The following is a 24,237-nucleotide window of genomic DNA, read 5'->3' as shown; positions in this document are numbered from 1 at the left end:
TCCTTAGAGGTAGAGGCCTTCGAGATCTTGTTGAAAATCTTTGAGTTCACACATTGGTAGATGAGAAATCGAGCTTTGCAGTCAAGTTTTTGCTTCTGTTTGAAATCCAATTGCTGTTCTTCAGTGGCTTTCCTTCCAGGATCTTCAAACCCAAATGTCACCACTTCAAATACATCTTGGAAGCCAAAGATTGCCAGCATCTTGACCTTCCAATCATCAAACAGTTTTCCATCGAAAACCGGTAAAGATCCTTGAATGATACTGTTTGAGCCAGCCATGTTGCACCTTGATCCTCCTTCACTTTCCTATACACAATTGCTATCTCAGAGGTTCCTCTACCCGCGTTCTTGACTATCAAGAACCCCACTCAGCCACCACAATCACAGATATGATGGTGAAAACAATGAAGAATCACTCACAAATCACAGTTCTCACAAAAAGAATCTCAAGAAGAAGGGTTTCCCTCAGTTTTTTTTTTTGTGTCAACAGAAGCTTGCTCTCCCTCTTTCTAATCTTCACAGGTCAGGTTCGTATAAGCTCTAGATACCATGTTAACTATTACACTTGTACAGAAAAAATGAATTGAATTGCTTATTCATTTTTTTTATTGATTACAGGAGGAACCTTGCTTATATAGCAGGTTAATAGTAACTACTTGTTGGTTATAAGAAAGCAAACTTAACCAACCTTATAACTACCAGTTTACAGCTTTTTAAAACTTTGAATTATTCCTAACAAATACTACTATTATTGACCCTAACACTATCACCATTATTATTGTATTGTTCAGTGTGGTTTTGGTTGGCTTTCGTCATTATAACCATCATTTTTATCATCACTTTTTTTATTGTCATTATCATTATAACCACAATTGCTTAAAAGCAATTAAGGATGTAAGAAAATCAACGAAGGGTGAAGCTTAAAGGAAAAACAAAGAGAAAAGTTGAAAAAGAAAAAAAGTATATATGAAGGCATGGAGAGTATAGAGACGGAGTTTTGTATAGTTAATATTAAACATTTATTTCATTTTAATATATAAATTAAAAGTTAAATATTTTTTCATCTCTATAAATATTTTTTTTTGTTTTAATCTATATAAATTATGTTTATTTTAATTTTTTTTTCTTCTAAGTTAATGATGATATGACTCTGATTACTAATGTGTCATGATGATATCTATTAGTTTGTTTGTCATATCATCTTTTTTACAATAAAGACTAATAATAAGGACAAAATTTAAAATAAACATAATTTATAAGGATTAAAATAAGAAAAATTTTAAAAAAAGAAAAAAAATGCTAATTTAGAATGACAAAACAATATATGTTAGTCTTTGAACAGCATTAATTTCCTTTTCTTTTAGCTTCTTTCTTTAGTTTTAGATTAATTACAATAGTCCTAGTTTTATCTCTCTATCAAGTACCATGCATGTAAAACTTTTAAATATATTTATTAAAATACCACTTGATATTTAGTTACTAAGTCATTGTTGAATTGGTATACACAGGGTGTGTTTGACAAAATCTTAATTATTATTTGGAGTTCATCACACCATGGCAATTTAAACTCATAGGCGAGTAGTCCTGATCAAATATTTGGCGTAATTAGTCAAAACAAACTTGGATGCTACATTTCTGGACAATGGACATGCAATGCGACCCGACCCTACTTGTCGTATTCGAATCAAACCCCATTTAATCCTTTCCTCAACATCAATCCTCATGCTATGTGGAGTATATGTTACTTTATATTTTGTTTCTTAGGTCAACCTAGCTTATATAAAAAGCAAAAAATGTTTTCAGGTCAACCATTCCACCATCAATTTAATGTGACGTTTTCAATTTGCCACATGTTTTATATTTTTTTTCCATTTGTAGTGAGAACCATTCCACGATGATCTTGAAGGATTCCCGAGATGGTTCTATCTTCAGCGTTTCCGGATGTTTATTTTGTCCGGTTTCTTCCATCTTTATCTCCACGCACCATCGATGCAAACGTACGTTCCTTTTCTTATTTATCTTTTTAATATTTAATTAGTTACTATCAAGTAACAACAAGTCATGCTGTCCTTAATTACACTATATCCATGTCGGATCTGAGTCTCTTAATAAACGTTCTATGATAATAACATGCATTCATAGCTAGAATTTGTTAAAAATAATTCATTTTAATAAATTTTACTTCTTATTTAATAATTCTTTTTCATGAAAAACAAAATATGTGAAAATAGATGATTTTTAATCATAAAGAAAATCTTTAAGGGTGAGTGACAGATAAATTGCCACTAATATTCCTTTCCTCTCAAGCACTACAAATTTTAGACTTAACATTATTGAAGGTGATTTGCCCGATTAATAAATAATTATGTATTCTCTATTAATTTCTAAATTTTGTCATCAATCTCGGTGACTAAATTTGATTCCGAAAATGTGTGTCACGTGTTCCTTCTCCGACTCAATCTCGCTCTCCCCAAATATCGTCGTATTATCGTATAATATATTAAATTCATGCTTTCTTTTCTCTTTTCACCATTCATATTTGGTTTAGGAAACTTGAACTTGAACTACTCTTCTATATATATCACTCCCAACATGATAACATCCACATCTCCATTACACATAAGCAATTTTATTTTTCATCACTATAGCCATGGATGTTAAAATGAACAAAGTAGAGAGTGAATCTCCTTATTATAATTATTCCTCTTCATCATCATCATCCACTTCTTCTCAAAGCCAGCTCTCATTGGCATTTGCATGCAATCCGAATTTTTCACCGGACCATTCATCACTGCATGCCGAAACTTGGAAGGCAGGAGTGTTGATCTCTCACAAGAGGAAAGCGGGGAGAAAGAAGTTTCGGGAGACGCGTCACCCGGTGTACAGAGGGGTTCGGCAGAGGAACGGTAACAGGTGGGTGTGTGAAGTTCGTGAACCGAACAAGAAGTCAAGGATATGGCTCGGGACATACCCTACGCCAGAAATGGCAGCTAGGGCACATGACGTGGCTGTCCTAGCACTTAAGGGCACCTCTGCACTGTTCAATTTCCCTGATTCGGTTTCTCTTCTTCCGGTTGCAAAGTCATCTTCTGCTGCTGATGTAAGAGTTGCTGCTTCAAAAGTTTCAACGATTTTTTGCCCTTCTTATTCCTCCGTAACATTATCTAGTTCTTCACCATCTAATTCCCGGGTCAAGACTAAGCCTTGTTTGGTTGATGATTTTGTTAAGACTGAGAATAACGTTGATGAGGCCAAATCAGTGTTTTTTGATGAAGAGGCGTTCTATAATATGCCACTTTTGTTAGATAGTATGGCAGAGGGTCTTCTCATTACTCCACCGTCTATGAAGAGAGCATTTGATTGGGACCAGGTTGACTGTGAAACAGATCTCACTCTCTGGACAGATTAATACTATTAAACTCGTTAATCGGAGACTTAGTTGTTTAATCGTAGGTTAAATTATAAGTTGAGGAATTTTTGTTTTCAACACTGACACTGTTTGTGAAGTGTACAAGAATAGAGAGAAAAATAATAGAAAACCTGTTTTTAAATATGTAAAAGGAAGTGCAATAAGCCTGATGGAAAAACATCAAAACTATAGTACTCTGAATTTTTCCATTATATAAAAGTGAAAAATTACTAGTTTTGTTTCATATTTTATAATCAATCACAATGATAGGTAAAAAGTCTTGCTCAGTTGGTTATTGTACATGAGTTTGTTGTAAAGTTTTTATCATCTGAATTTACTGCTTACTAATAAAAATAAAATTTATATCAATGACCAATAATTTAAAGAGTTTAATAGGGATGAAACTGGTAACTGATTAGAAATTATATTTAGTATAGTTTTTAAAGTTATTATTATAAAATGAATAAACCTATTGCATATTTTGATTTGTGATTGAATAAAACTCTGTGAATGCACATATTATTTATTACAATTTAAATATACTTCTAAGTATATATTTTGGTATATCGATCGATCTTAAGCTAAAACACGCTCCAATGGGGAATCAACTAATAAACGTTACGGTCAACTTGATTGATGCTTCAAGTGCTCCCACTTCTCGTTTCTTTTTTCTATAACCACTTCTCCCGCTTTTCTATTACATAGTGTAGGATTATCATAATTTCAACTAACCTCCCTCCATATGATATTTAGTTCAACGTCATTAACTCTTTGCTGTACTGTAAATAATGGAAAAACTTGATTATGAAATTTATTACACACAAATTGGTGAAGACCATAAACACATGGCTATGTTGGCTTGTTGGAGCAAATTCAGTTTAAAAAATAAACTTATTTTGAAGACACGTTTGATTACTCTCAAAAATACATTTGCACATAAAGCTTTTGCATGAAAACTTAGTTTTATAAAAATATGAGTTAAGTAGCATTTTTATACTCTGTAAATTAACTTAAATTAAAACTTTAAATTTAGAAACTTTAATCTAAATATGTACGCAATAATTTTATTTCCAGGAGCTTTGGGAGTTGTATGTGGTACTTACCTAGAAAGAAGACATTTTGTAGGGAGAAGTCAACGTAGCCCATAGGTTCCTGGGTGGCACCTAGCTCTGGCCGGTAGGATTTTCATCATATAAAACACTTAGCACTACAGCGACTAATATGTGGACCACCATCACCAAGGGTCCCCCTACTCTCTTCTAGGAAGCTTGGAGAGTCAGGCCATAGTTGGATCATAACCTATGACTTAGGGCTTTGGGGGAGCATATCAAGGGCTAGAATTACATGTTAATTAAGATGGGCAACATCGATCTCAGGTATTCTTTTTTGATTTTGTTTTCATGATATATATTTATCTTTTCCTTGTTATTTTATTTCGAAGATATTGATCTCTCTCTAAATATATTGGCCTCTTTATTATTAAGCATTTGAGTTTTTGTTTATATTCATATATATTAAAGATCAACCCTATATCGATTCAGCAAAAAAAAAAAAAAGATCAACCCTATATTTTGTTATTCAGTTAGCTTAATAACCACAGTGTGCATAGTTCAAAATTCCCCTTATGAATTAGGTTAGATGATTGGACCCTTTGTTGAACCGGATAGGCGGATACTGATCCATTGATTAATAACACTGTTCTTTGACAATTTTTTTATTCATTATGTAGTTCTTCACAAATTTACTAATTGACCTTGACAGTAACTGCATAATGAGAAAAACATGCCAAAGCAATGCAAAAACCGAAAGGCATTCACTTTGTGTTTGTTTCCAACGTTGGAAACAATTTTGAGAGGATAAAAATGAGTGTTGTTGGTTTGATAGTAATGATAAAGATGATAAATAAATTTAAAAATAATAAAATTTACTTGCATTATTTTCTTAAAATTTATTTTTACTTTTTTTTTTTTATCTCTCTTCCTATTTATCTCTCCTCCTAACTAAACTTAAGCAACATAACTTCAAATGCAAATGTGTGAGCCAGGTAGTTAGTTAATCTTGCATTTTCTAGTACTGTACGTATTTCTTCTTTTGTAAGCCACGGTGACTACTCAACGATTAGGTCTTAGAATCATGCATGAATTGGTGGTGACGTGGCGTTTGTCTTGCGTGGAATGGATACTTGTGGTTGACATTTGAGGTAGTAGAATGAGAGTATGTTTAAAAATAAGATGAAAAATTACTTTTTTAAACAAAAATACTTTACTCAAAGATCATGATTTTTATTTTTTATTTATTTATTAGATCTTCATTAAATGTGTTACAATAATTTCAATTGTAATTCTTCAAATCAAACACGTACTCAATTGGTAATGTTGAAGTTGCACCTTCATCCGTGTATCTAAATATTTATTTTATTATTTGAAATTAACTAATCAGAGCGAAAGTAATGGAAGATTATAACTTTAGAGATTGAAATAAATATTTTTATTTTTAAATGATGATTTTTGAAGAAAAAATGTTACTTGTATTATTTTTCAAACATCTATTTATTTATTTCATATTAACCAATAAAAAATTAAAAGATCATTTATACTTTGAATTAAATTATAAGTAAATGCACTCTTCTATTTTTAATTTTTTTTTTGGTGACTAAGGGTGGCAACTGCAAATTACAAAACGTTATTTGGTTGCATCTCAACCAGCACTAGATTAACTAAAAAAGAAGGACAATAATTATAACTTAGAATAGAGTTGACCATATCTCCTCCATGTTTGGTCATTAGTATCAGCCACATGATTTCCTTCAAGCATGTTACGAATTATCTGATTCCAAACATTAGTCACGACATGAAGACAAGTCTCTTCCATAGCACTGCATCTAGGGCATAGGCTATAATACTAAGACATGTGTCGTCTTTTCCGTTCTGCATTTGTCATCAGAGCTTCATGAGCCACCTTCCAGAATAAGGTCTTGATTCCTCTTTTTTCCTTATATTTTTATCTCTCTCGTTCCCGTTTTCCTTTCCCCCTTCCCTTTCTTGTTTTTCCTCCAAGTTGCCGCGGGATATATTGAAAATCAACATGCTGACTTGAAAGTCCAATGCGTCACCATGGCTTCCCCGAGGTTCAAACATAGATCCAACACAGATCCAACGCGGGATTTATCATCCATGATTATTTCAAACTCACACATAATCTTAAACGTACAACACAAATCTAATTCAAAAGAAAACTAACACAAACAAAGCCCAAAATCGACATGCATCTCCAGACTCCGGCCAGTCAAATTCGCAAACATAATCAGACACCTGCAAAAAAAAAAAAAAAAAAACCATAACAGTGGGCATTGGCGTGTGCATGGTGGTGGTAGTGAGAGTTATCGGGGAGGTTGAGGTGGGGGAGGAAGGGAAATATGTTTCAATTTTCCTATAAGAAAAGGGAAATATGGAGAAAAAAAAATATGAAGAGGGAAATGCACTAAACAATTAGGAGAAGGGATATAACAATTGCCTTTTATTTTGGTCCAGCTGTTGAGGTTTACTAGGTTTGGACTTTCTATATAATTTGGGCCTGAACTTTGGATCAAGAGGATAGAGGGTTGGAAGGAACGCCAAGGCACAACACAAAGCCGAGTTAATTTTAACTTTGTGGTATATAGTTTTCCAAATAAAATGAAAAACATAAAAATATCAAGGATAATGTAGGAAGGCAAAAAAGGAAGAATGGGTGAAGAGGGTCTAGCTCATTTGAGCAAGGCTTTGTAAACTCTTTCGATATTGTGTTTGATTTGTACAAATAAAAAAATGATAAATTTAAAAAATATAAAAATAAAACAGAAAAAAGCTTAGAATTATTTTTAACAAAATTATTTGGAAGATTTAAAGTCTACCTTCGTTAGAAATTTGAATATTCACTTTTGAATCATAGTAATTTCAACTTATACATTATACATGATAAATATTTTAACTTGCATACCGATATTGTGCTAGTTCAGCAGCAGGCTTCTCCAATTGTGTTGTCTCTCTCATACTGATATTTGTATTGTTTTCTCAATAATTGTTTATTTGTTAAAAAATGTGTATAAAACTTCTAAAACAATCTATTACTTTCTTAAAACAAGTTAAACTTTTTTTTATTATGAGTAAAATATTACAGGTGTTTATCATATACTAACCTCACTCATAATATAGGGTTGTTGTTGATTCAAGAAAATTTTATATAAGATGATAATCGAACACGAATTCTTTCCATTGATTGTTTCCACGGATGTGAATATAATGAAATCTTAAACCACTGTCTATTGAAAAAAATCCAAGTTCCACAGTAGTTAAAGATAAAATCAAGTTAGAGTATATAAATAAGGATAATCCTCATCCCTTAAATTTTTTTGGGTTAAGTTAGGCCTAAATTTATATTCTAAGAATCTAAGATTGTTGGGTAGGAGAGGATGGATCAGAAAAAATTCAAATCTCACATCAATTAAAGATAAAACTAATTTAGAGTATATAAAGAAGAGACAATCCTCGTAAGAATTTCTTAACGATCAGTAATAGCGGCATATGTCCATCCAAGCTCAATAATTTACGTAGGCGGTGCACATGGCAAGGATATGGAGAAAAGTCCAGCATCTATCACTGCTTTTCTGCGCATAGCACAAAAAAAGCTACTGAAGCAAGAAAAGTTGTTCCATATGTATAATCATAATGCTTCGTGATTCAAAATGAGGCCAATTATCACTCAAACTTGTCTATGGATGGTGACACCAATGACCCCATTCATGTGCCACACGACAATGGCACGAGACAATTTTCACTATGGGATGGAAAGAAGTTGCACAATATTGGTGGGTCTAAAGGTGAAAGTATTAGTTCCTTTCCTTAGATTCAGCCGTGGATGCTGTCTCCTACTACTACCTTTTGTTAATTGATTAATTTAGGCAGCAATGCAAGGAGTGTCATGGGGTTCTGACAATGAACAGAAGATCAAGACCAGTAGGTTTGATGCGCATATTTTGTGAATATATATATTAGGCTGGTAGTAACAAGCTTTGGCTCACGGGTAAGCTGGCTAGCTATGGGGGAATTCAAGCACTTTGTAATTGTTAAGTTCAAGGAAGGTGTGGCCGTTGACGAGCTCACAAAAGGGATGGAAAAGTTGGTCACGGAGATTGGTGCTGTCAAGTCCTTTGAATGGTATGTTTTCTGTTTCGATACCTTGTAGTTTCTGGAGAAGAATATAAATGTTTTGGGGGGACTTTTTTTGTTTGTTGAACTCAGTGTATTCTTAACCAGAAGGCAGAGACTAATCACTCGAAGTACAGATATTTATTTAAGGTTTAACTATTTCTAATAAATGTTCTTCTAGATGACTTAGAAATCGAACCTCTGATTGCACACCTAAAGAATATCATTATCTGCTAACCATACCACACCACTGACAGTTCTTTAGGATAGTTAAATTAACAGAAATAAGCATAAGTAGTTAAAGATGTTATAACTTTTCAATCTTTTTTGGGGTATCACATGGAGTTTTAATTTATTGTCTTTGCCTTTAATATGGATAATTTCATGTACTTTATCAACAGTGTCTTATGATATGCTTGCATTTGTGTTGAACAGGGGACAAGACATTGAAAGCCTAGATGTGTTGAGACAAGGTTTCACTCATGCATTCTTGATGACATTCAACAAGAAAGAAGACTTTGTTGCATTTCAGAGCCACCCAAATCATGTCGAGTTCTCGACAAAGTTTTCGGCAGCTATTGAGAATATTGTGCTACTGGATTTCCCATCTACTCTTGTGAAGGCCCCAGCATGATCCTAAAGATATTCAAGCAATAAAGATTCCCTCTTTAAATTTGTTTAGTGTATGTTTGTGCCTGTGTCCGGTATCTTTAGTTTTGTTATGAGTTGTTACTACCACTCGTGCAATTTGAATTCGTAGTATGGATTATGAGTTATAATGAAGAACTCTTTTTGCCTTCTAATTGATGGATACTTCTAGGAGTTAGTATTTGGTATTGTGAATCACCATTTAGCTATTTTTATTGGCTTTAAAGGAGTGATGAATGTGTGAGCATAATACTGAGAAATTTTCATTACTCACTTTGAAATTCTTCTAAATAAGCCAGATCCTAAATAAACAAACGCACCTTCCCCTTTTTGGTCATCATTAACTTTGAGAGAATAGCATCACGAGCCTTGTCCAAAAAAGCCTAAATAGAAAAAGCACCTTTTCCATGGCAGAGAATGAGAATCAATGGTGCGGAACATGCATGGCTTGATTATAAACAATACTTAATGAATTATGGTTTCAAGTTGTATTCCATGTCAAAAAGACATGGAAAATCACAAAAAGCTCACAGATTTCCGCAAAAGCAATATAACCTTTTTCTAACTATTAACATGGGGCCAACTTGGAACTTGATTTCGAAGCAGAAGATTCTCGATATCCAACTTTATTCCTTGCTATCTAGTGTCATTATCGTCACAGATTAAAAAAAAAAAAACCCACATGACTCAGAATTTGATAATTGAACTGAAGTATTGTATGTTATATATCTTAGAATTTCAAGTCAAAAGATAAAGTGTATGTATATTGGAAATTAATTTTTTTTATCACTAAAGTTTAGGTGGTTTAAATACAAAGTAAAAATTGTATTTTACTAGATGAACTTTAGTTGAATGAATTCATTGGAGGTTATTTTTATTTCAACTTCCGAGAGAATTTAACTTATTTATTATAATTGGTGGTAATCTTCACTATGAATAGAGAAGAGATTTAGTGAAGAAACAACACACATGTAGAGAGAATGTGTGACAAGAGAGATTATGAAACAAAGTCACTTTGTTGAGAGAAAAATATTTTTGTGTGTGAGTGTTATCATTTCTTGTAACCATGAGTGAGGTACTCGGATTTGTAGAGTGATACACTATTTAGGGTGTGTTACAATCTTGTAATCATTTTTGTGATAGTCAAATAATTTTTAAGACGATTCCGTGGACATAGGCAAGAGGTGTCAAATCACGTTAAATTCTTGTGTTTGTTATTATTTTTCCTACAGTGTAATCTTTGTGTGTGTTTCACGATCCTTGTGGGTGTGGGTAATTTTGTTTGTGGAAGTGTTGATTACCAAAAAGTGGTATCAGAGCTATGAATGAGAGCACACAAAGGTTCGAGATGGGGGAGAAGACATCACGAGGGTACAAATATGTTGGTTCAAAGTGGGGATTCAAGGTGTACAAGGGGAGACACTTGGTGTTGCGAGGACAAAAAAATAAAGATAACCTTTGCTATTTGTACGGACAAGCCTTGAAGAGGAATCATGATAGCAAAGTGAAGAAGAAAGTGAAATTTTCTAATGTTGCAAAGTGTTGGGAGAGACTTTTGTTGGAAGGGGAGTTTGTTCACTCTCAAATTGATTGAAGGAATTTTCTCTTTTGGCTTGAGGGGGAGAATGTAGAATTTCAAACCAAAAGATAAGGTGCATGTACATTGGGAATTGAATTTTTTTTATCATTAAGGTTTAGGTGGTTGTTAACTAATTGGCAAGTGTACCAATTTTATCACAAGTAATAAAGATTAAAATGGAAGATCGAGTGTCGAGTCAACAAAGACTTTTTTTGTACTTGCATTGATGAATACCCAATTTGCAAGCAAGAAAAATGAAGTATAATAGAAATAAGAAGAAAGAAAGGAATTGAATTTAAAAGGAAAGAATAATAAAATAAATCACATGAGTGCAAAAATGACTTCAGAATACAATTATGTTGGGGCTTAACATGCCTAATTACCATTGATGTAATATTAATGTTTTTTTCAATTAATGCACAGAGCAGTACGAATCTCAAGGACAAAGCATTGACCAACAGAAGGGCGACACTTGGTACCATCGTCAGAGAATGGAGAAGGGTCTCCAGGTATCCCTCATTCCTTTCCCTGTCTCCTTTTCTTGTTATTTTCTTTTTTCCCTTTGCTCTCCCTTTTCCTCTTCTTCTTTTCTCGTTCTTTTCATTCCTTCTTTTTTTTTCCTATCATCGCGCCAACCTCCATGGTGATCTACCTTGGCCGTTGGCAAGGCCTACATAGATTTATTTTGTTATTTTCTTATTCCTTTATTTTGTTTGGTTGTTCAAATGCTTCTTCTTTGATGCGTTTTTGTTTTTTTTCTTTTGCCAACTTCGATGAGGCCACGATGCCTTTGTCCACACCGCCGCCACCATTTATTGTTATCTTGTGGTAGTGTAGGAGCGCCGCCATCACCATTCTCCGTTTGGCCCTTCCCTAATGGCATTAAGAGCCCTTTTCACCTTCGTTTTTTCTTTCTTTTTTTGTTTGCACCACCTTGAAATCTCTGTGCCACCGCCACCGCCCCTATAAGAGTGTCGTATTGTTGGGCCCTGCACTAGTGGTGCTAGGGGCGGCACGCCACCCTCCGTGGTGGTTCCTCCTTGACCGGGCCATTTCTTGGGTGAGGCAATTAGGGTTTCCAACCCTGTTGCATATCACGGGTTGGGTCAGGTTGTCCTAATACGGTTCCAACCCAACCCAACAAATCAACACCTCATTTTTCAACACATGCACCCTTTTTTCGTTTTGGGCCTAGCCCAATTTTACAAAATCTGAAATAAAATAGAAAACATTATTTACACCCCATTTTTTAACACATGCACCAACTTTCATTATGGGCCTAGCCTATTTCCTTGTGAAGTGAAATAAAATTACTTATGGTTACATCCTGTTTCCTTGTATATGCACCCTACCACTTAGGATGATGACTAGACCCGTCATGTCAGCACTTCGTCAGTGTTGAAAAGTCAAAGTCAACCCATTGACTTTACAAAAAATAATAAAAAAATAAAATAATCATAAATATTAATGGATAACTCTTTATTTTATTTATTTCTTTATTGTTTCTATTGTTTATTTTAATCTTCAATGTGATTTTTTTTTTATCGTTGTCTTATTAGTTAGTTTAATTAATATTGTATTATAAATATCTCGTTATTCATCTTTTTTTCCCCACATTTCAATCCTGCATATTTAATTACTAAGTGTACTCTCCACTTTTATTTTATCTCTTTCTATTCCCATTATGTTTATTTGATTTCTTACCACTATGATAATTATTTATTTATTTTTGCAAATCCTCATTAACATTCTTTAGTATACGCTTACGCTCTATGCACTCCATGCTGAGTCTCTAACTTGCTTGGTGGCGTTTCAATAACGTGTGTATAAATTTTGTGAATGACATGTTGTGTTTCTGATTTGCTTGAGTTCACAAAGTTTACCGCAGAACTAATTTTTTTTCTAAAAATAGTAACATTATCAGATAAATAATCATTCAATTCTCCTTTTTTATGTTACACGCACTCTTTGCTGGGTCTCCAACTTGCTTGGTGGTGTTTTAATAAAATGTGAGTAAATTTATAATTTGCTTGACTTCACAAAGTTTACCATAAAATTAATTATATTTTTGTCAAAAAAATTAATTATATCATCACGAAGTTATGCTGCCTTGAAATTTTGGAAACTAAGACCGTGTTTAATTGCTTTGGGTTTGAATCTCTCCACTCACCACTCTATAAACGTGTTAGTAGCGACGTAAAAAAAAAAAAACTTGTTAATTGCTTAATCGCGTTGTTAGCAAATAGACATAGACTTTCATCAAATCGTCATAAACTTGTTAATTGCTTTGGGTTTGAATCTCTCCACTCACCACTCACCACTCACCAATTGGTACATTCATATATAGTTAGCATTCTATGTATTCTCTTTCTTAAAGTAGCTTTCATCAAATCGTCAGCATCTTTTGTGTTCTCTTTATTAAAATTAATATTTTAACACTTCTATTCCCATTTTCACCACCCACGTGCATGAGCATGAGATGCAGTGAAGATGAGTATGTTACTACGTGATGAGAAAAAAATTAACTCATTTTATTCAATAATCAATCAATAAATAAGTAAGATACATCAAAACTCTAAAGAAACTACAAAGGCACAAATTAGGGGAAATAAGTACAACGACAACAATCTCCTAAAGACTTGATAAACTCAGTTAATATCTAAAACTAATCAAATATTAAAACAAATACATAATTATCAGCTAATTAATTAATTTCATCAGAGTATTTACTTTCCCTTGATGCTCACAGCCACACAGTTCTTGATAATGCCAGTAAACTGCAACCCAATGAGGTAGAGTTTCATGCCAATTACATATATAGTTCATGATGATTAATATATTAGTTGAGTTTGAGATGAGGAAAAGAAAATACCATATCCTACACCAACGTTTCAACGGATTCATTTGTGTGCTGTACCCATCGTTTTAATTAGCACACTCAGGCTCGCTAGCCGCCACTTTCAAAACTGAAAAGACATTATTAATTATTCATTATTTTTTCAGTTATTTAAACAAGAAAAAAAATGTCTTTTCAGCCTATAAAATAAATGTGTAAGATGCTTATGCCATACTAATAAAATTTAATGTTTAATTCATAAGAATTAAAGACATTTTTATATAGATCATAAATATCTTTCTATGAAAGATAATTTTATTTGAGATTTTTTTATTAGAGACAATTATATTGAAATTAAGTAGTACGATGATAAATGATAAAAATCTTGGTCTGAACATATAACAGACTTATATATTTAGAAGTTAAATTTGATGTGATTAAACTAATTAAAACAATAATCTGATGTTATCCCACGCCAGTTGAGTTAAAGTGATTAATAAAACCTTTGAATTGAAAATAGTTTAGTGGCGTTCACATACTCCGGAGTATGATATGGGTCACCACATCTCCGGATTTCATGTATTCAACGCAGACATTATTAGATAAAAGTAGTTTAGGTTCATGAACGTGACTTTGATATGAATAATTTCAAAAATACTCACTTCCTAACTATGTCAGTTGCCACCGTACCAATTATTACATCGGATAATCATTGCCCTAGGGAATAATGTCAAGTTGGGTTGAAGTTGAAAAACTATTTCCCATTTGCATGTTAGACCCCAATTTATAAATTTACACCCACAAACGTAATGAGAGAGAAGGGATATAAATAAAGATATATATTTCTTTTTTACCATGATATCAATCAATGTGTCCAAATACTTTTTTTTCCCTCTAAAGATTTAAATTTAAAATTTTACTTAAAAAAATTAAATCTAAAATTACTCGAATTAATAATTTATTAATATAAATAAAAATATATTATTTAAACGAATAAAAAAGAGAAACAATAAATTTTCTCAACTTATTTAAATGAGTTTAAAAGATAGTAAAAACCTTAAATAACTTATATAATACTTTTATATAAATAAAAAAAAGTTAAATTCAACTCTAAACGATCTGAATTTTGTATTCTACTGTATTATTTTCCTAATTTTTTTTTATTTTTGTCATAAAATTTATTTAATTTTCAAAAAATTGAAACAAAAAGAAAATCTAAGCCAACCTCACAATTTTATTTTTTCTTATTTTTTTAATAATTATAAAGTTTAGGTGAATTAGGTCCCAAAAACTCACCAAAATCACGACAGATCTCATTGTGGGGTAAATTTTTTTTTTCACTCTTTGTCTAATTACTTTTTCTTATTTTTATTGTTGTTAGCTTTTTACTATCATCCCTGTCAATTCTAGCTATCACTATTATTATTACTACTATAATTAATACTAAATTTTACTATCACCATTATTAATACTATTATTACTATTGTTATCTTTATTACCGACACTTATCATTACTCCTCTAATGTAATTATTTTCACCAGTGTCATCCCTGACCCAACCCCCGCCCCCACCATCTTTTCTTTGCATGTGAATCAAATTTTTTTCATTGAAACATGACCCTGTCCCATGTATATCTATCCTTAAATTTGCCTAGGTATAAATATAAATAAAACATCTTAAAATTTTAACTTAAAGTTCTAAATTTTTACACAATTAAATATAAGAATTGTGACTTTAAATCAATTTATTTTCGATAAATTTATAATGTTTTCTTCCTGAATCTAAATTATCTATTAAAAGTAATTATATATATTTTTTATAATCTTGAATATTTGTCTTATAAAATACATTTTTATATAAATTAAAAATGACTGTCATGAATGATAAAAGTAAGGTTAATTAGCAGCTGTTTCTCTCACGTACTTTTGATAGTTCTTGTGGTTGTGGGAGGTTCAATTCTCATCCATCGACTTTTATTTCTTTCTGCAGCTGTAACCATTCATATGCGAAAGCGAAAAGTTTGGTGATACCTAACTAGTGTCTTATTTCTTAAGTATATTGATTAAGAAAACAAAAATATTTTTGTTAGCAAATAAAAAATTATATTATGTATAATTTCTTAATTATATTATGTATACTTTTTTACACTTTTTTATAATTTATATAATAAATATTTTTTTAGTTATTTAATCAATAGTGTAAGAATATTGGTTAAAAAGATAGAAATTGATGGAATATGTGATATAGAAGTATAGAAACACTGCTTTTAAGTACGTTCCAATCAACTTCACAGTATGCACAAGCACAATCACAATCACATCACAAAGACAGAAAAAACATACACATACCCTCCAAAGTCAGCATATAACAAACCCCTTCAACACTTAACGACTCAGGAATTACCAACTAGCATAAAAATTTAAAATAATTTTAGAGAAATGCTATATTTCTCTATAAAAAATTTCTGAAAATATTAAAAGAATAAATATTTTTACTGTCGTAGAAGCTTTAAAAACTATTTAATATTTTTATTTATATGTAAGCAGATTAATAAAAAAATCTGTAAAAAATAATATAAAATTACGGATATTTTTATCATTCGTTAATCAACGCAAATAAAAAAAATTACAGTTATTAATACGTGGTCTATGGTTTGGATTCACTTACGGGAGAATAAAATACTAAATTAATTTATAAAATTTAAAATACCAAAATGTAATCATTGAATATATAAACATTATTTTAATTTTTATTTGTGTATTTTTTTGTTCTATCATTTGTGTATTTTTAAAACGTAAATAACCGTTATTTAATTACGTGTCAATAACTAAATAACTATAAGTTTCTATTTAAAAATTAAAATAATATTTATAATTTAATAATCTAAATTAATAATTAAGTATCGATATACTTTTCGAAACTATATAATATTTTTATTAAAAATTGAATACTTCCCTTATTAAACAATCACGACCTTAATTATTGTAGGGTTTTTTTATGCTTAATTATCGTAGGCTTTGGGAGTATTGAAATCCTACTCAAATTGAATTTATATACATGTTGATGATGATATTATTTAGCTAAAAAAGAAATCAAGAAAGTCACACACTTTTTTTATGTCGTATTATTCACTATATTTTCAATTAAAGTCATGCGCTATGGTGATATTTTCTTTGTTACATATTATATATATATATATATATATATATATATATATATATATATATATATATATATATATATATATATATATATATATATATATATATAAGAAAAAAATAATTTTTTTTCATAATTATAAGAAACAAAAGACTATTTAAAATGTTTTAATTACCAAATTTTCTTTTTAGTCTTAATTAATTATGAGATCTATTAATAATATGCATTTTCCTTGAAAGCAAATATATTTATTGAGTTATTTATAATACAAAATATGTTCATTAGTTGAAAAAAGTTGTCTTTAAAAATTAACCATCACTTAAATAATTTTTTTTATGGTATCAGGTAAACAATTTAATGTTATGGATAATTTTGGAATTAAATTAAAAATAATGATATTATTAATTAAAATTAACCAATTTATCCATTTGCATTGATCGGGGTGAATTATATAATTATCATTATATATGTTATTCATTATCTTGAATATTGGTGTGTTCATATATATATATATATATATATATATATATATATATATATATATCATTATCAATAGTATTTTTATAAGTAGATCGAATAAATTTGTTTAAACTAAGCACAAGATGTACTCGAGCTCATACACATTAAGTAGTGATTTTTTGATATTGAATATAAGATTCAAACACTATTATGCAAAAGAAAAATAAACCTTCTCTACCTTAGAACTGAACTAATATCAAGATCTCACTTTAATAAAGTCCAAAAGATCAACCATCTCAAAAACACTACCCTTAAAAAGAATATTGTTCCTCACGATCCACAGTGACCAAACAACAACATGCCACACACACACAAAGAAAAAAAAAAATCTCATTTGGTTAATTTCCCTTAAACTATAGAACCATGCTATAAGTAGTGTTGTTTACCCGAGCGAGGAAAGACCACCTGCACGCCCATCCTTGAGTAGACAAAATATTAAATAATATATACAAAATATTAAAAAAAAAAGTGATCACAATTCCTAGATTGGATAAAACAGAATGTGCACACAATATCATGGGATCCATGGATCACACCGTACCCTTTTGGAAGAAATTAACTAGAGAAGGTTTCTTCTCTAATTAAACCTGCCACGAAAATGCCAATGCGTGCTTTCGAAGGTGCTTTGCATATTCATAAAATTTTCAATATCATGAATATCGTATAGTTGCATTCTCATCTAAATCTCCTATATCAATTGTTTCCAACAAAAGATGATAAAGCAAATTTAATATAAAATTCTTTGAGCTAGCTATCTTCCTTCTATAATCACTCATCCTTACTATTTTTTGATAAATTCAGTGAGCTTATTAGAGAAATTGGTTCAATCAATCTTAATTTCCTCTTCCCACACAAATAAAGGTTTGCATCAATCCCATGCCCATGTATACCCCTCTGTATTTTACGTTTTTCACCACCACCACCACACCCCCAACCCGAGAATTGAAGCTCGCACCATACCAACCAAAAAAACACACCAATGAAGCCTACATCAAGCGCCTTAGCAAAAAGCAAAATCCTCATTAATGTGCAACCCCACCACCATGGATGTACAAAAAAAAAAAAAAAAATCATATTCAAAGTTTTGTGTGAGATCCATCTTAAGTAGAACTTGAAATGTTATCAATTATACTTAGTGAATTAAAGTTAGTCATAATATACAAAGTATAAGGATCAGAATAAACCATATATAAGTTTATCTTGTGTCATAAAAATTGTTATATATTACAAGATGATAAAATAAAATTAAATGATATTTTTTCTTTTTTTAGTCTATTTAAATAATTTACATACAACTATTAAAATAAAGAAATATGTAAAATCTTCTCATAAAATTATTAAATTTTGAATAAGTTAATTTAAGATATTTTATAAGATTATAAGCATAATTCAATCAATAAATTAACATTTAAAACATTCGTTGTCAAATTGTTATATATATATTTTTAGAAGAATTTTAGTATTTGTATTTAATAAATAAAGTAGTATATGTATACAAAAAAAAAGTAAAATATGAATATACTAAGTTAAAAACTTAAAATAGTACATAATAAACATAACCTAAGTTGCTTTAGCTCAGAATCAACTAAATACAACAGTATGAACGCAAATAAAAAATGATTAAATCATTCAAAATAGTCTTCTACTCATCAACATTCAGAAAACGTGAATAAATGCACATGCATGAACTTTCGAATACTTCACTATGAATTTCATGATTGTACGTATAATTTCAAGTCCGCAATAATTTATCTTTTCATGATGCAACGCACATGGCGTACTATTTTGGGTAAATACCTTAACAAAAAAAAGAAGATAAAAATACAGGTTTTATTACACTTTTTAATATCTTATTATTTTTTTGGCATTTAATCTTTTTATTATAGTTAATGGTTGTTTAGATCTTAATTATAGTAATTTTTATGCATTAAAAGAAATTCGCCAGGAAAAAGATTTTTTTTTATTATAATGAAGTCTTTTTTGTTTACTTTTCTCACTTAAAATTCTAAAATTCGTATATTTCTATTTAAAATATTTTACAAATTAAATCAATTAAATTATTTTAACTTTGATTTAAATTTCAAATTCAAGCCCGCCTTCAAATTAACTCTAATATCATCAGCTTACCAAATTCTTCAATTTTTCTTTATCATTTTTTTTGCTATATTTCTACATATATACTATTAAATAATATATATATATATATATATATATATATATATATATATATATATATATATATATATATATATATATATATATATATATATATATAATCTATCATAGTTTCTCAAGTATTTGATAGAACATAAGATTTTGAGAGATATAGGTAAAAGGAAAATAATAAGAAAACTAAATTTGTTTAATTTTAAAAACAAGGGAACTTGATTTGCTCAAGAAACTAAAATCATATGTTATTCAAATTAGGGGGACATAAGATACAAAAGCTAAAGATGTAATTAGGAGAGAAAAAAGAGATTATTTGGTGAGAGGAAGGAAAAGTTAATCTTTATCATATGATTATATGTGCATAGTTAAGATTATTTTAGATAATTTTAACCTTAATCATCTATTTTAAACATATGACCAAAATTTATACGCACACAATTCTTACCTTATAGTTTATATTTTAATTACTCATTTAATCCTTATAATTTCATGATTCTTATCTTTTTGGTCCTTATAGTTTGAAAGTGATTTTTTTAGTCCTTATAGTTTATATTTTAATTCTCTTTTAGTCCCTATAGTTTTAAAAGTGATTTTTTAATCTCTTTTATAAGGACTAAAAGGTAATTAAAATATAAATTATATGAACTAAAAATATCACTTTCAAATTATAGGGACTAAAAGAGAATTAAATATAACTATAAAGACTAAAAAGAACATTTTTAAACTATAGAGACTAAAAAATAATTAAAATGTAAACTATAGGGACTAAAAAACCACTTTCAAACTATAGAAACTAAAAATGTAAGAATCATAAAATTATAGGGACCAAATGAATAATTTAACCTTATTATAAATATAAATTAATAAGTTAAATTTATAATAACTAAATAATTTAAATTAATATTATTTAAACAATGAAATTAAGACTATTCAGAAAAATAATGAAATCAAGAATACACAATTTATTAAAAATAATTTAGTTCTTAATTTTTTATTTCTATAATTCATGTTATTTATTAATTTTTATATATTATTTGACTTAAAATACAATTAGTAACTTCTTTGTGATTCTTTTGAAAATTATATATAGGTAAATTAATTTTTTTAATAAAAATGCATCCACATGTTCTTTTGTGAGTTTCTTTAATCCCAACAAGAATGAGGTTGAGTTTTAATTTTTCATCATACCGATTTCTTTTAAATCCAACTCTAAACTCTCTACCGTCTACTGATAGTATGCATAGGGATAAGGATAATCAAACTCATCCTTGACTCATTTCGTTGTCACCTCTAATTTTATCTTTTATCCTATGTTTAGATGGATACTTTCAATATAATAATTTATTTTAAATGAGACATTAAATATCTGTCATTTTAAATTTAATGTTTGGATAATAATTTAAAGAGAAATTAAATATATGAAATTTTAATAGGGGATTTTAATTAACAAAAAATGAGTAATATGAAATTCTGTTAAAAATCAAAGAATTTCAATTTCCTCAGAGCCTACTCACTCTTCCAAATCGACCCCATCGTGCTTCTCACCACGAATGCCATCAACATCTCTTACCTCGACATGGAGCACCACATTCTCCCCTCGAAGCTCTTCCTCAAAGTCCCCATCTCCTGCTCCTGCATTGAGAACATTCGCAAATCCGTCGCTACTCACTACAAGACCCGCCCCTCTAACACCCTCCTCCATTGTCGACGTTGCCTATGTTGGTCTCGTCTCCTCCGACCAGCTTCGTGAGGCTAACTCCATTTCCGATCCTGATGTGGGCCAAAACCTCGTCGTTCCTCTCCCTTGCACCTGCTTCAACGGCTCCGATAACTCTCTCCCCGCGATTTACCTCTCTTATGTTGTTCGCCCTGTTGATACCCTCGCTGTCGTTGCTGTTAGGTACTTCACTACTTTCACTGATTTGATGAATGTTAATTCCATGGGAAGCACTGCTATCAACGACGGTGATATCCTCGTTATTCCAATACTCGATAATTAAATTAAATAATGTTACCTTTTTTTTGTTCCTTACAATTTATAATTTCTTGTTTAATTTGAATTTCATTGAAATTGAATTACTTTGCCCAAACAAAAAAATTAAAATACAAGAAATTGAATTATCTCATCCAAACAAAATATTTACAAAATGAAAGGAATTTAAATCAAAGCAATCAAAATGCTGTGTATTTAAATTTTCTAGAAATTTTTAAATCCCCCATTCAAACACATAATTAATTAATTGATACTCATTGAGTAATTAAGAAGTGTATATAATTACAATGTAAGAGACAAAGTGTTTATTTCAATAGCATAATCATATATACATAAATAATAAATAATTAAGATTATGTTAATTAATTTACTTTTAACCACTTATTTTAAATATATGGTTGAGATTTACTTCTCTTGTACTCTCATCTATCAGCTAATCCACGTAAGGGATGTATCTAATGAAACTATGAAAGCATGAGATGTAAGGGGATTTAATCTTTGTTGAACAACTGTACGTGAATGGTTAATTAAAATTATTTTATTAAAGCTATCGTTAACCATTCATTTTATATATGTCACTTGATACACATCAACATACAAGGAACATATAAGGGGTGTAAATATCATTTCAGCTACGCAATACACTTATTTGTGTGCCTTCAGTTCTTTCTTCTTCTTTTTTTCTTTTTTTCTGTGTGCGTGAAATTTGTGCCTTCCGTTCTGTGTTGCGTTATTTTTACTTGTCAGGGGTGTTAATTGACTGCTTACAAGCTGGGGGTGATATTCTTTGTAATTTCTTTTAACTAAAATAGAAAAAAATAAAGAGTGTATCTAATGACTAATGAGAACATTCTCCCCAAAGAAAAAAGACTAATGAGAAATTAAATGAGAAAACTTAATCCTAGCAATTCATTTTATACATATGATGAATATTTACTTTCACATTTTCATCTCCTCATTTGATACACCTTTTATATAATAAAAACATCATTTTACAAACCGTAAGAACATCATATTTATCGAAAATTATTTTTTATACACTATTCTTATTTTATTCTTTTAATAACAAAATTAAAAACACATACTCTAAAAAAATTCTCTTTTCCCCAAACATAAAATAACAAAAACTATTTAAACATCCAATATCAAATGATACCCGAAGATAAATAGAGACAAATATAAATTTAATAAACAACATGATGTGATGGAAACAAAGTTAAAAATATTGATGAAATATTTGATATTTGAAAGTGTCTACGTATCATTATCCTAAAACAATAGTACATCAATGATTCAATCTAGTGTGAAAAAAGAAAGAAAAAACTCATGTAAATTGTGTTCAGCGCATGTGATGGTCAAATCATTGTATGCACACATTTTCCTCCTCCCTATTTAAAAGCCTCCAATTTGCTAATGCCACACTATATCAATTCTATGCACTATCCTATAAATATTCCTATTGCCAAATTATACAGACTCCTACTTCAATTCTCATTCTCAATTACTCAATTTCTATTATTAATTATATCTCCATCACACACACGCTCTACAATGAATTTTGAGATCGAATCCCCGTTTTCATTTCCAATTCAATCTTCCTCTCCCATTTCCCAATCATCACCATGCACAGCTCCTAATAATAACCCTAACCTAATTTCACAACTACCGTCGCTTTCACAACTAGTATCACACAAAAGGAAAGGTGGAAGAAAAAAGTTCAAGGAAACTCGGCACCCAATTTATAGGGGTGTCCGACAAAGGAAGGGAAAGTGGGTTTGTGAACTTAGGGAACCAAAGAAAACTACAAGGATTTGGTTAGGGACATACCCTACACCTGAAATGGCAGCTAGAGCACATGATGTGGGTGCCCTAGCCATTAGGGGCACCTCAGCAATTCTAAACTTTCCAAACTCAGTTTCCCTTCTTCCAATCGCTAACTCATTATCTTCACGTAAAGATATTCGAGCAGCTGCAGTAGAAGCCGCTGAGAGTCTCAGACCAATCTCCAATTCTCATCACAAGAAAATTAGCCGCAAAAGTAAGTCTACGAGAGCTAAGAAGGTTCCATCATTAGAGGAAACAACAAAGGAAACGGTGTTGGACTCGTCCTTGCACTTGAAGAGCATGCATAGTTTGCTGGATCGTGAAAAATGTGATGTGATCAACAGTACTAGTGGCACAGAGAAAAACAATTTGGATTTGTCTTCAACCATGTTCTTCGATGAGGAGGCGTTGTTTAACACGCCGGGTCTCTTGGATAGAATGGCTGAGAGTTTGGATATTTTCCCACTACTACCATCAATGGATTATTATTGGGATGATCATGCTTACTGCACAGACTTCAATTTATGGACGGATTAATTAATTTATTAATTAAACCTAGTTAGCTACGGGGAATTTGATACAACTATGGAAGAAATATGTTTGTGCTAAATTAACGTTCATATGGTGGAATTTATATTAGCTAATAGAATATTTGACATATCTTAACACTCAAACTCAAGTTGATGCATGAATATCACACATTTTCAACTTGAATAGAGACTCATTAAACTTTGGTGAGAACATCAGCCAACTGAAATTCAGATCTTACAAAGGAAAAGGAAATTATTCCAACTTCAAGTTTCTTTTTGATGAAATGTCTATCAATTTCTACATGTTTCTTTCTATCATGTTGGACAAGATTGTGAGCAATTGCTATAACCGACTTATTGTCACAGTACAAACTCATAGTTTAATT

General features: G+C 30.5%; 3 protein-coding genes and 1 pseudogene across 3 annotated transcripts; all 4 read left to right on the top strand.

Moving 5' to 3' along the window:
• The first annotated feature begins 2,649 nt into the window (after positions 1–2,649).
• LOC114379001 (dehydration-responsive element-binding protein 1B-like) lies at positions 2,650–3,423 on the top strand. Its single transcript, XM_028337569.1, has one exon. It carries the CDS (start codon positions 2,650–2,652, stop codon positions 3,406–3,408), a length of 759 nt encoding a protein of 252 aa, XP_028193370.1. The 3' UTR covers positions 3,409–3,423.
• A 4,761-nt stretch (positions 3,424–8,184) lies between these two features.
• Positions 8,185–9,471, top strand: LOC114379293 (stress-response A/B barrel domain-containing protein At5g22580-like). Its single transcript, XM_028337929.1, has 2 exons — positions 8,185–8,603; positions 9,030–9,471. Exons 1-2 carry the CDS (start codon positions 8,485–8,487, stop codon positions 9,226–9,228), a joined length of 318 nt encoding a protein of 105 aa, XP_028193730.1. The 5' UTR covers positions 8,185–8,484; the 3' UTR covers positions 9,229–9,471.
• Positions 9,472–10,308: 837 nt separating this feature from the next.
• On the top strand, positions 10,309–21,504 carry LOC114379000 (annotated as a pseudogene).
• Positions 21,505–23,336: 1,832 nt separating this feature from the next.
• LOC114378999 (ethylene-responsive transcription factor ERF027-like) lies at positions 23,337–23,858 on the top strand. Its single transcript, XM_028337568.1, has one exon. The coding sequence runs from the start codon at positions 23,337–23,339 to the stop codon at positions 23,856–23,858; it is 522 nt and encodes a 173-aa protein (XP_028193369.1).
• The last annotated feature ends 379 nt before the right edge of the window (positions 23,859–24,237 follow it).

This window comes from Glycine soja, chromosome 12 (assembly GCF_004193775.1).
Source record: "Glycine soja cultivar W05 chromosome 12, ASM419377v2, whole genome shotgun sequence".
Classification (NCBI taxonomy): domain Eukaryota; kingdom Viridiplantae; phylum Streptophyta; class Magnoliopsida; order Fabales; family Fabaceae; genus Glycine; species Glycine soja.
Note: the sequence above shows the minus strand (reverse complement) of the source record. Positions and strands in the feature narration are given on the sequence as shown.

Excerpts from the sequence above, each read along its gene's own strand:
- LOC114379001 (XM_028337569.1), top strand. The coding sequence starts at position 2,650 with ATGGATGTTAAAATGAACAAAGTAGAGAGTGAATCTCCTTATTATAAT.
- LOC114379293 (XM_028337929.1), top strand. The coding sequence starts at position 8,485 with ATGGGGGAATTCAAGCACTTTGTAATTGTTAAGTTCAAGGAAGGTGTG. Across the intron at positions 8,604-9,029 it reads GCTGTCAAGTCCTTTGAATG|GGGACAAGACATTGAAAGCC; the intron begins GTATGTTTTCTG and ends TGTGTTGAACAG.
- LOC114378999 (XM_028337568.1), top strand. The coding sequence starts at position 23,337 with ATGGCAGCTAGAGCACATGATGTGGGTGCCCTAGCCATTAGGGGCACC.